Here is a 16,469-nt window from a genome sequence, read left to right on the forward strand (position 1 = left end):
TTTGACAGTTTAGGCTAAAAGACCTTGAAATACCTGAAACTTAGTAATTTTGAAAAAAAAAGGAATTTTTAACAATTTTGACATGTTCAGTAGTTAATTTCAATTTGACACAAAAAATCTATTGTATAAATAAAAGTTTTTATCATCAAACATATTTTAATTACAAAACACATTTAAAGTAGCTTTAAAGTATCTTTTCAATGTTTATATACATTTAACACAGTTTCTTTCCTAAACTTAACTTTAAACTGAAATAGACCCAAAAATGTGTAGTTTTAAAAAGTTTGAAAAAATTTGAAAACCTAGAAAAATTTTGTAAAAAATATCTGACAACCCTGAACAAAAAGATTTTTTTTCAAAAGTATTTACAAATAAAAAACATAACAAATAAACTCTAAATGATTTAGACCCAAAAAACTGTACTATTAATTAAATTCCAACACAAATGGCTGACGCAAGCAAGGCCTTGACCCAAAAAAAGAAAATCAAAAATGAGCCGGCAAACACGCACAAGCTCGTTGAGAGGAGCGTGTCAGAGATGAGCACCTCGCCCACCAACACCACATCAAGCAGAAAGTCCAAGCTTTTCAAGAAGCCTTCGTTCAGCAAGCCGAAGGGAATGCGGAGGACTGACAGGGGTGAGAGGACGGATCAGGGAGCTTCCGTGGCGTTGGAGGATAAGAGTAATAAGGAGAAGAGAAAGAAGGCGTCTAGTCTGCCAAGGGATTTGAAGGTGTCACAGAAGGACAAGAAAGATAAAAGTAAGTTGGCAAAAATATCTGTTTTTAAGTTTGAAAATTTTAAAGTTCTTTGAAAAGCTTGATAATAAATACGTGTTTTGTTCTGAATGATAAAAAGTAACTAAGTATAAGTTTGGAAGTTTTACATTAACTTGAGCTTAGTAAAAACTCTATAAAATAAGATCAACTTGTAAATACAGGTATTGTAGTTGTTTTTTTAAATCTGTTACAAATTAAGACAGGAGTTATAAGTCATAATTTTATTTATTTGATTTATTAAATAACATTTTTTTTACAGACAAAAGCAAGAAACACTCAGTGTCAAGCAACATAACTGAGTGTGAAGTCCTATCACCAATATTTGGCCTTCCTTTAGAAGAAGCAGTTGAAAGAACTTGCTACCATGACAAAGTGCTGTTACCGGGTATTGTGAGGGAGTGTATTGAAGACATTGAAACTAGGGGATTCTCTAGGGAGGGTATTTACCGGGTTTCCGGGGTTAAGTCCGTTGTGGAGGAGTTGATTAAAAAGTACAACAGGTTAACATAAAAAATTTTCAATATTTATAGAATAAATAATTGACAGTAAAAATGCTAAGTAAAATAGACTATTAAATTTAGTTTATACAATGTGTTCATTTAGGTTTGTATTTGTAACCAAGTCAATGAAAATGAATCAGTTCTGCTAATGTATATGTAAATAGATAAAGTTTATATCATTTTTTGCATATTGGCTAAGAGTAAAACTGTTTGGTTTTTAAATTTTTAAATTGTTACTTTACAGAGAAGAGTCACCACAACTGACAAAATACGACCCTCACGTGGTAGCAAGTGTACTGAAGTCTTATTTGAGGGAATTACCCGACCATGTGCTAACTTCTAAATTGTTACCTGATTTCGAAGACGCCTGCAGCAGATCCTCCAAGCAGGAAAAGATACAGGTATGATTGAAAGAGTACTACTACAAAAAAGACTTTATTTACACAGTGAAAAGCTGTTCATTCAAGCTATTCTTGTTTGAAAACACTCTAAACTGTGCTACTTTTTTTTAGGATGAAATTTTTAAAGTCAAAAAACTCATTTAATTGTGGCAAAATATAACATTTTCAGTCCTTTTTCTATAAAATTCATAACTCATAGTGAATTACACTCACTTAAACTAAAACCTACCTCAGAAAAGACTCAGCAATCGAACAGGTTATAATATTTCTATAATTACTTTTATTATTATTTCTACTCAGGCATGCAAGGAAATGATAAGCAAGCTTCCAGCGTGCAACAGAATATTAATTAGTTGGCTGGTGGTTCATTTCAGCAGAATAATTAGGAACGAGCAACTGAGTAAGATGAATATACAGAACATATCCATTGTGTTGAGTCCCACTTTGCAGATCAGTCACAGGGTTCTTAATGTGTTCTTCACCTACTGGAAAGATATATTCAGGTAAATTGTTACTTACTACAGAATTTTTTTAAGAATAGTAGTTTTTATTAATTTACTACAATAGTCTTTGTAACTTTGCCTTCATAAAGTTGAAAAATCTGTCATTTATTTATTGAAAAAATACTCATTTTTACTACTTTAAATTAGAGTTGATTTTTTTATAGATGAATAATTTGTTTTGAAAAACTTTAGTGACTATTTGATACTTTTAAATATTTCAGTAAATTTATTTATAAACATTTTAATTTAAGATTGTATTTATAGGGATGTGCAAATAAAGAAACTGATCAAACCAATGCGATGGCCTGATTACCAGAATACACCAAAATTTCCTACGGATTACGAAAGCATCACTAATGAAATTGAAAGACAAGAGTTTGTCTTGAACAGGTTATTAAATATAGTATTTGTGTTTAAATATATAAGCCCAATTAAAATTAATGGAAACATTAGTTGTGTAGGTGCTACGATAAGTAATTAAAAAAAAAGTTTACAAAATCCATTTGTAGTATTGGTAAAGTTTTATTTTGAATAACTTTCAAGTCGGTCAACTATTTTTTTTATATCGGCAATGTTAGTAATTGCTACAGTAAAATGTTTACTGTTTTTAGTTAACACAAACAGTTGTCAGCCAGCAGTAATACCAAATGGAAATTAAATAGTACAATTAATCGAACGATTTCTTTTCCAGACTGCACAAACAAGTAGGGGCCGGTTGCGACAACAAGTCAAAAGACGAGCGATTGTGGGAAGTTCAAAGAATATTGACCCAACTTAAACGAATGAAGAAGAACATCGACAAGAAGCGAAGCCACCAGAAACTCAACAATCTGACACTGGAAAGGAAGAAGAAGCATGGAAGTCCCAGTATCAAGAAGCAGCAAAGTCCCATGATCAAGAAGGTTGAGAAGAAGAAAGTAGAAGTGAATGATGAAGTTGATAAGGGTGAAGTTGAACAAGTGGTTGGTAATGACCAGTCGGTTGAAGTTGAAGACATTAGCAATGGTTGGTCATTAGAAAGAGTTTTAATTTCTTGATGAAATTGAATTTTAACAATTTACTATAAAGCTGTATTGTAAATATATTTTGCAAGTACTAAAATTTAAGTGTTTTTTAATTTTTTTACTTAACAGAACACTACAAAATACTTTAATTATACCATGCATCTCACCAATTATTGATATTATTTATAAGCAGTAGATTGTTGATAGCATTTAAAAAGTCTTTGTAGCAACTCATATAATAGATAACAACTAATTCTAATCATAAAAAAACCAATACGAAACATTTTGATCAAACCAGAAGTCTCAATAACTGATGAAATGGACAACTCGGAAGAGAATGACCCTGAAATAATCCAACTCTTACTTGAAAACGAGCGTGAAGCGTTGGTTGAGAGGGAAGAACTGCTCAGCATGCAGCAGGAGTTGAATGATGAGATCGAACAAGAGGAAAGCGAGATAGAGAGGCTGAGTGAGATATTGAAGCAGTTGAAGCAGGAACAGGTACAAGAGGAAGACAGTTCTGTTTCACAAGAAACAAGCTGTAAGTTGTTATATCTTTGAACAGCTAAAAAAAATCTTCGATAGAAAAATTAATTATACTTACACAACTTTAAATTGTTACTAAAAGTTTTGTATTTCTATTATAAATATTATATTTTGTTTTAATATATGAGATAACCTTATTTTTTTTTAGCTGATATTACAAGTGAAGAGGAAGACATAAAGAGACTGATCGAATTGAGAAACGAGCTGTTGATGAGGAACAAGGACATCAAACTGAAGAACGAAGCGTTGAGCTTGTCGATACACGATGAAAGGGAGGCAGTGGTTGACGCCAGGACCAGACTGAGGTGTCTTTACTACAGGCACATATCCGTTGCTTCTTGAACACTTACACACATCTGTTGCTTCATAAGAAAACGAATAACAACTTCTTTATTGCTAAACAGTTGTGTCGTTTGTCACAAAGCATCATATCTGTTGTTTATCAAACATCTTTTACAGATGTACTTTAAGGTAGCTAACTACATTATAATTCCAAATAGTTTTACTGCTCGTATGATTTGCAGACTAAATATTACTGATGTATATATTTAAAAGGTTATGAATCTTATCTATAGTTTTTATAATTCTTTATTAAAGTTGCAAATAAAACTAATTTTAAAGTTTTTATCAAGTTTGAAACTGAACAAATCTTATCAATTTGGTTTTGTATAAAACAAAGTTTTTTTAGTTTTATTTTTATCTTTAAAATTGATAAATTTTCATTTGTGCATTTTCTGCTTGAGTCATTTTTAATGTGACATAGTTAATTAATAAAAACTAGTCTGTTAAAAGGTACAAAATTATTATTAGTCTTAATTAATAAATTTCCATATTTTTTTTACTATTATTAATATACTATATACACACAATATTTTTATAGTGTTTTAGAAATTGTTTCTTTAAAAGAAAAGGTTTGTTACTAACTTTATGATTTTAAATTAAACATGATTGTGTTAATTAAAAAAATATTTTTGTTAGAAATACTCAGTTTATAAATTGCTCTTGACTTAATTTTGTTATACTTTGTTTTCTTATATAAGTGTATTTCGTTTCCTAATTAGTCACATCCTTTATTTTTTATAGGTGCTGTTATTATTATGGTGTTTATTTTTAAAGTTTTAAAACATTTAGTTAAAGTTGAACCATAAACTAACTGTTTTATAGATGCAATATAAATAAATTAAATTCTTGCAGTATACATACTTTTTAAATTGATTGTGACCAAATAAATAATTTTGTACAGTAATTTTGACCTCATTATAACTTTATTACGTTTTTTGTTTGTTTAAAGCAAATAGAGCAATAAATTGACGGTTTTTTAAAATACTTTTTTGTTTTTATTACACAATATTTAAATTGTTACTTTATTTTCCAATTTCGTTTTGTATACTTTACTTTGTTTTGTATATTTTATTTTTTGTACAGTTTGTTGTGTAATTACTTAACATCATTTTTTCCAGAAACCTTATTAATTTGTTTTATTAAATTTCAACAATAATGAGCATGAATATCCCAGAAGAAGGAGTCGTTTGTGTGAGTTTTATTTTTTAATATGGTTTTTGTATTTACTTTGGTTTTAAATCAGACACTTATAATTCTCAACTTAATTTTTATGAAGAGTTTTTATAGGAAAAACGTTTGCTAATCCATAGTTTATTATAGAACGGGGTTTTGCTTTTATAAAAAGTTCATCAAAGTGTTACAAAACGATTCTCATCTAGTTAAATTATTTTTTATTCATTCTATTTTCTTTAAAAAAACTTGTTGCAAAACTAAAAAAGATTTTGGTAGAAACCTTGTATTGTAATACATTATAAAATAATAAATCTCGTGTCTTACACCCGTGTAAGTAATCATTACTATATTAAGATTCAGAAATAAAATATGAATTTTAATGTTGTTTTAATTGACCTTTAGCTTTAGTTCTAAAGTTGTAAGCGCGTATAACTAAATGTTTAAATATATTAAATGAAGGTAAAAACAGCTAATCATAGAAGTAGTGTAAAATGGAGTTTTATTATTATTAGATAGATAAAAAGTTGAATAAAATATTAAACCTACTTTTACTGCAATGCATAGAAATAGTTAAAGACGTATTAATTAGAAACTTGATATTGTTTTGATAACTATTTAATTAAGAAAAGTAATATTGTAACAGCAATGCATAGAGATAGTGAAAGATGTATTAAATGGAAATTTGATACTTGGATTTGCTATTGGTGGTGGTATTGATCAAGACGCCAGTAAGAATCCATTTTGTCCTGGAGATACAGTAAGTATTTATAATCTTTTATTATTTTATTATCATTAAATATGTTCTGCTTTGGAGATATTGTTATTTTTAATATTTCTTGTTAGTTGTTTTAAATTGTGATAACAATCATTATACCCTGGAGATATTGTCAGTTTGTATATTCTCTATTATATCAACTACAATTTAAAATATTATTTTAAAACCATTCTTAACTTAAGATATTGTGGTTGTTTGTTAATTGCAAATAGTTATTAATATATGTTTAAAAAAATTATACTCATAATAATTTGTTTTTAAGTTCTAATGATAGTCTTGCTTATTTATTAACTTAAACTTTTTATTTAAATCTGTTTATTCTATAGTAGTGAAGTAAAACTAATTTTCAATTCTATTAGAGTGATTATGTTAGCTTGTTTATAAAAACGAAATAAAGGTTTATCATTACCAATAATTAATTTGAAAATATTGTTTAAACTGCATCATTACACATTTATTAAATCTTAAATAAAATAGCACATTTGTGTAGTCCTTTAAATAACTTGCTTTTAAAAACAAAAATAAAAAATAATTTTTTTTACCGTTTTGAGTTCATTCACGTCACATAAGTTTAAGTAAATAGTTTTTGAAGTTTGACTTATTGGACGAGAGCTTGAGGGTGTGTATTTAATTAAGTAAACAAGTAAAACTAAACGCTTAAGTATGTTGGTTTTACAAAAACTAGTGTAATAATTGTTTTAAAACACTGCTAAAAATAGTTTAATGTTTTAACTTATAAATATTAACTTTTTCTTAAAAATTACAATTTTTTATTTTAAGTAGTTCTTTATTATAAAGTAAGTGTTAACTTTAGCTTATAATATATGTTTTTGAATAAGTTTACGTCTTATATAGTCAAATAAGTCTTGTTTTAGTTAGTTGCATTCTTTGTAACATAGCTACTATATATAGTTTATACTTAAACCTATTTTTTAGAAATTCTTGTGTTTGAAGTTTTTATTTATTAACAGATTGTTTTTCTACTATTGATGTTTTTTAGGGAATACTTGTTTAGGTATATGCAAGGACTATTCCTTGGGCACAATAGGTCTCAACAAATTTAATTTCGGAGACAAAGTTAATATTAAATTCATGATATTGAATAAGGCCTGAAGATCCCTTAGGGGTGAAACATTGTTGCCTTAGTGTAAATAAATAAATAAATAAATAGATTTAATATTAGAATACTTGTTTACAATATTTATATTTTTCTAGGGAATATTTGTGACCAGAGTAACTCAAGATGGTCCGGCTGACAGGCAAGGACTCAGAGTTGGAGATAAAATACTTCAGGTAATAAAAACATATAAATTATTTGTAATATTTATTATGTAAGCTGAAAGACAGGAACTCAGAGTTGTAGATAAAATATTGCAGGTGATGAATAATTATATTAAGTTAATTAATTATATTAAGTAAATACGGTTAATCACAATATCAAAGGTTTTTTCCGAGTTATCCATTTTATTCTGGATATATATTTTGATAGTTATGTATACGTTCTACCAACAATTTTGATAAATTACAGCTATACAGCCGTTTTATTGCACTATATGGTAGCAGGTACATATCTTTGATAATTTTACAGCCTTTTAATTTCTATAAAATTTTACTTTTTATAACTTTTATAGTTTCAAAGTTTTTCTTTTATTTTTAGACAAACAAAATACCTTTAAATCAAAAGGTACTGTTAAACAATTTGTATCGCTGCAGCTTTTTTCAAGTTAATATCAGCCTCAAAATTCTATAAATATTATATGTACACAGCTACGTACCAAGCTACGCGTTTTTTAAACAAGTAAACTAACTGCATGTAATTAACTACATAAGTACTCACGCGTATAACAAGTAAAAAGCATCATTATTAATCACAAGTTATGTTTTATGTATTTGATTAATACTTGTAATATATATTGTGCGATAACAATTTAACAGCTAAATGTATATCATATATTTATGAGGTAATATCTTACTTACTCATTACTTGATATGATACCCTACAAACCATTATCCAAATTAGGATTTCCTCTACTGCAGTAAATGGTTAAATTGTGTAAAGCCAGCCGATTGTAATGAATAGTTTAACTGTTTAAACAGATGAGCTTTGATTTTATTTTCAAAACAGGTAAACGGGTACGATTTGACGTTCGCCACCCAGAACCAGGCGAAGAAGAAGTTGGTGAAAGATCAACGTATTGTCAGATTGAAAGTGACCAGGCCCAGCTTGATGAAAGCTACAGTTTACGAGAGACAAGAATCACCGCAGCAGCCTGAATATGTTTGAATATTGAGTTTGAGATCATGTGCTTGTTATTCTTAGTATTTGAGATTTTGTGCTACTTTAAAGTTTCATCTTGTATGTTTAAATGTCAAGGATTTTTGTACACCCCTACTTTAGAGTTGTATAGTTTTTGGTCTCTAGAGCACTTTAATGATATATCTTATTTGCTTGATTTCGTCTTTAGAGTATTTTTTGTTAAAATTGTTAGGTTTTGAAAGCATCTTTTTCCAATTGGTTGGTTTTTGACACACAAACGGTATTAGCTTGCTTTTGTTTTTATTAGCGAGTTTGTTTTTTAAAGTGCACCTATTAAAAAGTTGTGTCAGTTTGTGGTCTTCAGCACATAAATATTATTTTCTATTTGTTTGCTCTTGTATTTAAAGTAATCTTATTTTATATGATAATTTATGTGTTTACAATATTTAAAATCCATATTTTAGTTTTATCTAGTTTATGTTTTTTATCACAAAAATGATATATTTTTTGGTTGTTTTACTGGCATCGTTTAAATGTGTTTATTTATCAAACTACTTTTTCAACATATATAAAAAGTTTTATTTTGGAAACTATTTATACCACAATTGATTTAAGTATATAAGAAACAATAGCCAGAAGAAATAAGCTACAATTGTGTTGTCCACCTAATTTTGTTCATCTAATTTATACTTTTGAGTGTAAAAAAATAATAATTTCACGCTACTTTTTCGGTTAATTTTTGACCTACTAATTTTATAATTGTTAACTAGACTTTAAGTATTCTGCCTATTTTTGTTACAACTTTCTTATACTTGAAACAGTGTTAAAAAATGTTTTTTATATTTGAAATATTTTGAAGCTATATAAAAAGTCTATATTATATCATGACATTTGTAATGGCATGTATAATATTTTGAAGCAACTTTAGTTCATATATATATATATTGAATTACTTGCACAATTTATTCCCAGACAATTTGAACTTATTTCCATTCTTAATTATTTCTACATAAGATTATATGTGTCAACTTTTTAATGACATTTTTATATTTTTGGTACAACTTTGTTATTATATATATATCATGTTATATTTTTCTGACCAATCGTGTGCTTTCTATTTTTAATAAACTTTGGTGCTAAATATGTTTTGAGTAATTTGTTTTTACATAACTATATTATTCATGTATTCAGATGTACAGTTGAAAGTAAATTTGTCTGTTCTACTGTTCTGAATTATTTGTTCTGTTGTACTAGATATTCTGTAGTTAATGGTGAAGAGTAAAATAAAAGCAAAAGTTTTGTGCGTATTTAAGGGTAAGATTTTTTTAAACCTTGTTCATTAAAATAATTCTAGTAAATTTGCCGTTTAATGTTGTTCAACAGGGGGAAGTTATGAAAATAGTTTGCGAAACCCGAAACAAACTAAATTCCTAATTTTTTCCGATATGAGTTTGCTTTTTAACAAACTAATAATAAGTTTGTGAAATTTATAACGATCTATATGGGAGACTTCAAACAGGCTGAACTAATTTATAAACTGTAAAACTATTTGTTTATTTGCAGGGTTCGGCCGTAGCTTACCTAAATTCCAATCGAACCAAGATTAAAATAAAAAATTATTAGATGTAATGTTGTAATGAAATTAACATTTCATTTTAATATTTAAAGCTCGTAAATAAATATGTAATTTTTTGTAACAATAAAAGCTTTTCCAAAACATTTTCATTATTCTCAAAACAAGCTTTTCCAAATTTATTTAAAAGCGGATGTTGTAAACTGTTTTACGCAGATTTCGTGACGTGCTTCAAGTATTGGAAAAACAAACATTATTTATTTTTAGAAGTTACATTTGTTTTATTGCTTATAAAACGGAATTTTACTTGCAGTAGCAGTTTCGGCAGAGCATTCGGCAAGTGTGCTTTAAGTTAAGATGCATTTTAAACAGGTTAGACTTAAGAACTAATGTTTTCTTGTGTGTTTAACTTTAGTTCTCGTATAGAGTGATGTGATTGTATCTTTGTGTTGTTTAGTTTATGTAAATAAAATATAAGTGTTGTTTTGATTGTTGTACTAATCTACTTTACTAATCCCTATTACCCTAATAACATTTGTAACGGGATAATTGGAGACTATTTGTGGCCTGAATTTTAGGAATCTTCTATAAGGAATCAGGTGCCTTAGCTAATAAAAAAACGCAGCGGAGGAAAAAAAACTTTATTTTATCACTAAACAACTTTTTTACGAGTTTAAAACTTAGGCAGTATAATTTGCGATAATACTTTACTTTGCGTCATTTTACTATGATTATAGTAAGAAAAATTGTGTGAAAAACTCTGTCCTTTGAAACAGCAAGTCTACAATTATAATACAAGTGTGTCGTAGTGGTTTAATGAGTTTTGTTAAAAGAGAAGCTTGATGTCCGGGATGTTTTGTTAAAAATACTTTATGATTTTTGCAGTTATTTCTACTTATACTTTTGTATATGCTTTTTTAGTGCTTGTATGCACAGTTTATTTGCTAACGAGCATAATATTTCTTCTTCTAAGTGCGCAATATATGTTGCAACTAACATAAGTCGCATGGGGGCGCAGTATTTCGATTATAAAAAGCACAGTCTTTTTACTTAAGTGCACAATATAAGTTGCAACTAACATAAGTCGCATGGGGGCGCAGTATTTCGATTATAAAAAGCATAGTCATTTTACTCAAGTGCACAATGTTCTTTTGAAGATGATGCAATTTACATAAGTCGCCAGGAGACGCAATATTTTAGTGCAAAATTGCATTTTATAAGTTGCCAAGAGAGCACAATATAAATATTTTTCTAAGCATAAAACGTAAAATAAGAACCGGATTAAAATTTAGAGCTATAACAGCAGAATAGTTGTTCTCAATAACGTCTGAGTTTTAGCTGATAAAACAAATTTGTCTATTTGTTTACTACTACTAGTTTATTGTTTTGATCTGCTGATTGATTGTTCTAAAGTATAGATTGTATTTGTTTTAAATCAGAATGTTGCTGAAGTTTAAAAGTATGTTTGAATGAGTTTTCATCTTTCTTAATCGTAAAAAGATAAGTCATTTTCTACTATTCGTTACTCGTTTCAAGTTCAAGTATAAAGTCGTGTTAAAATTTTCCGTTTGAAAGAAATCAAAAATAAACTCTATTTGTATTTAGCAGTCGTCGCTTGTTAAATAAATTGTTACGTTTGTATCTTTTTAATGTTGTTTGAAGCAAATAATTGATTGTCGTTTGATAACCACGGCTTTGAAGCACACCTAACACTTTACTACTGCATAAAACTTTAAAAGTTTTTTTGTTTATAAGTACAACAATAGACAAAAAAAGAATGAACTTTTTGTGTTTATTCTATGACGTCACAATCAAAAATTCCTGCTGTCATTATTTCCAAAGCCAATCGATGTGGTGTTTTGCTGATTCAACAAACCAGCTAGTAGACCGAAAGTCAACTGTTTCCTAAAAGAAACAAGACGTTGTTAATGATCCAATTGATGTTTCATAAGCATCTATTAACCATCAGAGAAGAAGAAGCCCGAGGATAACAAGCCCAAGGATAACAAGCCCAAGGACAACAAGCCCAAGGACATGAAGCCTGAGGACAACAAGCCTGAGGACAACAAGCCCGAGGACAACAAGCCCGAGGACAAGAAACTTAAGGACAACAAGCCAGAAGACAACTAAATGACTATCACTGTTACTTTGTCCTTATGTTGTGTTTTATCTTAGTTTTTGTAAACTGTATAATTTTTGAGATAATAAGTACACAGTTTCCTTTTTCTTACTTTTAACCCGCACTTTTAATACAGATAAAAAAGTTTAAAGTTAAGTAGGATTTTAAGGATTTAGATTTTTTAAAACCAGGCTTTAAACACTAACTAGAAAAAAATAAAACAAACAATGTAATGAAACTAACATTTCATTTTAATATTTAAAGCTAGTGAATAAATATGTAATTTTTTGTAACAATAAAAGCTTTTCCAAAACATTTTTTATTATTCTCAAAACAAGCTTTTTCAAATTTATTTAAAAGCGGATGTTGTAAACTGTTTTACACAGATTTCGTGACGTGCTTCCAGTATTGGAAAAACAAACATTATTTATTTTTAGAAGTTACATTTGTTTTATTGCTTATAAAACGGAATTTTATTTGCATTTACTGGCAGTAGCAGTTTCGGAAGAGCATTCGGCAGTTGTTAGCGTGCTTTAAGTTTAGATGCATTTTAAACACGTTAGATTTAAGAACTAATGTTTTCATGTGTGTTTAACTTTAATTCTCGTACAGAGTGATGTAATTTTATCTTTGTGTTGTTTAGTTTATGTAAATAAAATATAAGTGTTGTTTTGATTGTTGTACTAATCTACTTTACTAATCCCTATTACCCTAATAACATTTGTAATGGGATAGTGTCTCACGTTTATTCAATTGGTTCAGACCCTGCAAAGCCTTTCTTTTTAATATGCGTGGCCGGATCTTTAGTCAAGTTTGAGATCAGAAACGTAAAGATCCTGATTATAAAATCGAGATCCAGCAGAAACCAGATTTAAATTTTAATAATACTTCTTAATTTTTAAGTTTGTTTATGAAGGATTGAGATTTATTTTTTAACGGATGGTTTATGAACTTGCATTTTAAGTATCTTCATATATTTAAAAACTTCTTTATGTATATAAATACTCATATTTGTTTTAAAAGTCTAAAACTGAAGATCAAGTCTGAAGAATAACTTCTTGTTGAATTAAGTGAATTTAATAACAATCTAAATATCTGAAACAAAACAAGTATAAACATAATCATATTTTACTGTAAATAAACAAAATCTTAACGTATTGTTTAATTTACAATTTATGATGTGGTAAGATTATATTTCTAAATAATAACAAGTCGTTTTAAATGCATTTTGACATAAAAGAAACAACTTTTGAAATAGATAAAAGTTTCATATACTTTAAAGTTAGATTAGGCATTTAAAATTGCTTTATTTTTTTTCGTTAAGGGTTAAACAAGCTCAAGTTTTCAGTTGGTAAACTACTTATTTTAAAAATAAATTAATCGTCTGATTAGAAAGAAATCTACCGTGTGAGTTTGAACAACTTCAGGTGGTACAATACATCATTACATCTAATACACATTTGTTTTTACATTTTCCTTGTTGGTCCTGTTGATCTATGATAGCTACCTGTTTTCTAACGCCTTAAGTTTAATATTTCAAACTACTGTTAAATATTTTGTTACCATTGACTAAAATTGATCATAATTAAAAAAACTTGAGTTTTCGCAAGGAGGTGTTAAATATGCATTAAGTGATAATTTTGCACTAAAGGCCACTTTTGCATGGTTTGAATTTTTTTTTTAATAAATATTTTTTTCATGTACCATTTGCAACTTATTATTAAAGATTACTAATTTAGTTTTACAATTAATTACACAAAACTTTTCAAAACTATACGAGTTTCATTCTCAAGTGATAAATGTTAAATTAAATTAAAAAAAAAAATGATTAGTGAACATCTTAAAAAATAACTTTAAATTATGAAGTATGAACAAAGTCAAATAAATACAAAATTTAGAGATTTAGCAAATAAGACCAAAGTAAACGTATGTTTATTAATAGATTGTTAATAATTTTGCTTTTTCATTTAATGCTACTTGCGTATTTAAATTAAGTCGCTCTTCCTCAATCAATATTGATTCCAGGCTGAAGAGTTCGCTTTTGTTACATCTTTCAATAGAACTAATTTTTGATATTTTTGAAAAACTTTTAATTTTATTTTTTTACTTCAACTATTTCAGAAGTAATGTAGACTCAAATAAATCACCTTTTTGCTAACTTTTCAGGTTAAAAAATCGAAATTTTTGTCAGAATATCACTTGCAAAAACTGCACCAAAATATCTGAAAAACTTATTTATAATTATTCATTTCTAGTATAGGTTAGTGTGATCATGTAAGTTTGTGTGAATTACACTCTACATGGTTATATTCTAAAAGTAAGGAGAAAGATTACATAAATGGCTTTTATTAAAAATCATAAACTAGATTAACAAACACAAGGAAAGTTACAGTACTACAACAGCTAATCTTCAAGTGTATATAAAATAATATCGTATCATATCAATCACGTATAAGTATATATAATATTTATATTTAGTATATTTCTTTACAATTCAATGTTTTTATAATATAATTGCGATACGTCCGAAAAAATTAATCATAAACACAATCTATAATATATAATAACTATAATATGGTAACATAAGATATGTTTTTCAATTTATTTGAAATGATTATTCAAAATTACTATTTTTTTGTTGAAGCGTATCAACCTTGATGTGTAACTGAAACTTTGTTTTTTTTTTTGTTAAAATGAATTAACTTGTTTAGAATTATAATAAAATTATAGTTCTTAATTAAATACAAAACCAGCCTTGAAGTGTTTCTTTAAAAGAGTTCGTGGTTAGTCCGGAAGTAATGGAACTAGGAATTATATTAATGCACACACACACAAATAAACTATAGTTTAATGCATACACTAAAACTCTTAATAAATGTTACTAATCAGCTTGAAATTTACGTTTAGTAGTGTTAATTAATGTTTATCTACAAAAATAAACACTAAAATACTTTTTAAGTTTAAAATAAGTTTATTTTAACGTTAAAGACATTTAAAAATTTACCAACATAAAAAAAAGGACTTAAACAAAATTTGATCTATTAATTTATAAAAGTAAAAGCAAATATATATAATAAAAAAAACATATAAAAATGTTTTAAACTTTTTCTAGAAGTATTTGTTTAAATAAGAGTGACTATTAAGACTTTAGGTTTGTTTATTACCATTACAAACTATATGTTTTTATCATTTATTAGTATAAAAGCAAAACAAAATAACCTGATTAAAACAATGTTTTGTAGGAATATTCGATAATAAAGACTCAAATATATCATATCTACAATATGATACTGTTTGATAAAAAAAATTCTTATTGTTTTCATCAAACTCCTAACAATTTTTAAGTTGTATTTAAAAAAAGTTACATATATATATATATAAATATAAACCTAAACAAAAATAAAACCTAATTAAACAAAGTAAGCGAGTTTGTATCGTTTTGTAGACATATAAAAAATTGCTTTTGAAGTTTAATAAGCTTTATTTTCACTTGTTTTTGTTTAAATTTAAATTTTTTAACTTTAAATCTTATTTTTATCTTCTTATCTTATTTAATTTTCGTATAAAATTGTAGTACTCACTGAAGTTTTATGATTTTTTGCTAGTCTATTGTCGATTGGTAAATTAATTTTTGCACCAACCGTATAGCATGATTTTTAACAATTTTAAAATCACGTCAATATGTGTTTATGCTAAACTTTTAAATTTTCATTTGAGTGTTTTGTTTTTGCTTTTTTTTGAACTTGATTTGCAGTTGAGGAGTGCGTAGGCACGAATCTTGAGTTCTGCAAAGTTTTACATCTTGTAATAAACTTTTCTAATAAAAAAAATTCGTTAGGTGGGTTCAAGTTGAAACATTTAATTTAATAAGTTAATCAACTTAATTAGATAAATATATACATGTATTTATAAACAAGCATAGTTTTTGGTTAAACGCCTCATGAGGTCAAATTCAGATTATTGACATTAATTATTTTTTACTTCTAAATAGATAAAATATTTAGTTGTGTTTGATTTTTAGATAAAGTTTTATCTTATAAACTTGCAAATGTTAATTTTGATGCGTTTATTTAAACGATTGCGTTGTTTCAAGTTTTTTAAAACTAATTCTTTTTAAAATTTTTGAGTAGATTTTACTAAAACACTTTATTATTATTTTCGTATATGTTATACAAAACTTTTTTTTTTTGTTAAAAATATAACTTCAAAAAACTAGTAATTTTATTTATTGTAAAATTTAATAAATCACAAGTAAAATAAAAAAATTAATTTTAGTAAAACTAAAGTTTAATTTTTATATGATTTTGTTTATTTAACTTTCACATTACTTTGAAATGTTTGCTTAAAGCCGAATTGAGCAAATTTTATGCAGCATATTGTTTATTCAACTTTGTAGTATTTGCCTTAAATTTTTCTTTTTTGGTCAAGTTTAGTGTTTATTTATATTTGTTTACAGATGAACTTCTCTTTAAAACTTCTAACCTATCTTAATTATCA

The 16,469-nt window shown here is 27.0% G+C and overlaps 2 protein-coding genes across 2 annotated transcripts; both read left to right on the plus strand.

Annotated features, from left to right (window-relative positions):
* Positions 1–414: 414 nt before the first annotated feature.
* LOC145840474 (uncharacterized) lies at positions 415–4,251 on the plus strand. Its single transcript, XM_082947747.1, has 8 exons — positions 415–761; positions 1,039–1,279; positions 1,524–1,680; positions 1,981–2,183; positions 2,448–2,573; positions 2,875–3,188; positions 3,486–3,728; positions 3,882–4,251. The coding sequence occupies exons 1-8, from the start codon at positions 446–448 to the stop codon at positions 4,073–4,075; spliced, it is 1,794 nt and encodes a 597-aa protein (XP_082803873.1). The 5' UTR covers positions 415–445; the 3' UTR covers positions 4,076–4,251.
* A 940-nt stretch (positions 4,252–5,191) lies between these two features.
* LOC145840555 (tax1-binding protein 3-like) lies at positions 5,192–9,326 on the plus strand. The gene is made up of 4 exons (XM_082947855.1): positions 5,192–5,266; positions 5,892–6,005; positions 7,239–7,316; positions 8,149–9,326. Exons 1-4 carry the CDS (start codon positions 5,231–5,233, stop codon positions 8,305–8,307), a joined length of 387 nt encoding a protein of 128 aa, XP_082803981.1. The 5' UTR covers positions 5,192–5,230; the 3' UTR covers positions 8,308–9,326.
* Positions 9,327–16,469: the final 7,143 nt, after the last annotated feature.

Source organism: Thalia democratica, chromosome 7 (genome assembly GCF_965202585.1).
Source record: "Thalia democratica chromosome 7, ktThaDemo2.hap1.1, whole genome shotgun sequence".
Taxonomy (NCBI): domain Eukaryota; kingdom Metazoa; phylum Chordata; class Thaliacea; order Salpida; family Salpidae; genus Thalia; species Thalia democratica.

Coding starts and splice junctions, on each gene's coding strand:
- LOC145840474 (XM_082947747.1), top strand. CDS start 446: ATGGCTGACGCAAGCAAGGCCTTGACCCAAAAAAAGAAAATCAAAAAT. Junction 2,184..2,447: donor TACTGGAAAGATATATTCAG/GTAAATTGTTAC, acceptor TTGTATTTATAG/GGATGTGCAAATAAAGAAAC. Junction 2,574..2,874: donor CAAGAGTTTGTCTTGAACAG/GTTATTAAATAT, acceptor TTTCTTTTCCAG/ACTGCACAAACAAGTAGGGG.
- LOC145840555 (XM_082947855.1), top strand. CDS start 5,231: ATGAGCATGAATATCCCAGAAGAAGGAGTCGTTTGT. Junction 5,267..5,891: donor CAGAAGAAGGAGTCGTTTGT/GTGAGTTTTATT, acceptor ATATTGTAACAG/CAATGCATAGAGATAGTGAA. Junction 7,317..8,148: donor TTGGAGATAAAATACTTCAG/GTAATAAAAACA, acceptor TTTTCAAAACAG/GTAAACGGGTACGATTTGAC.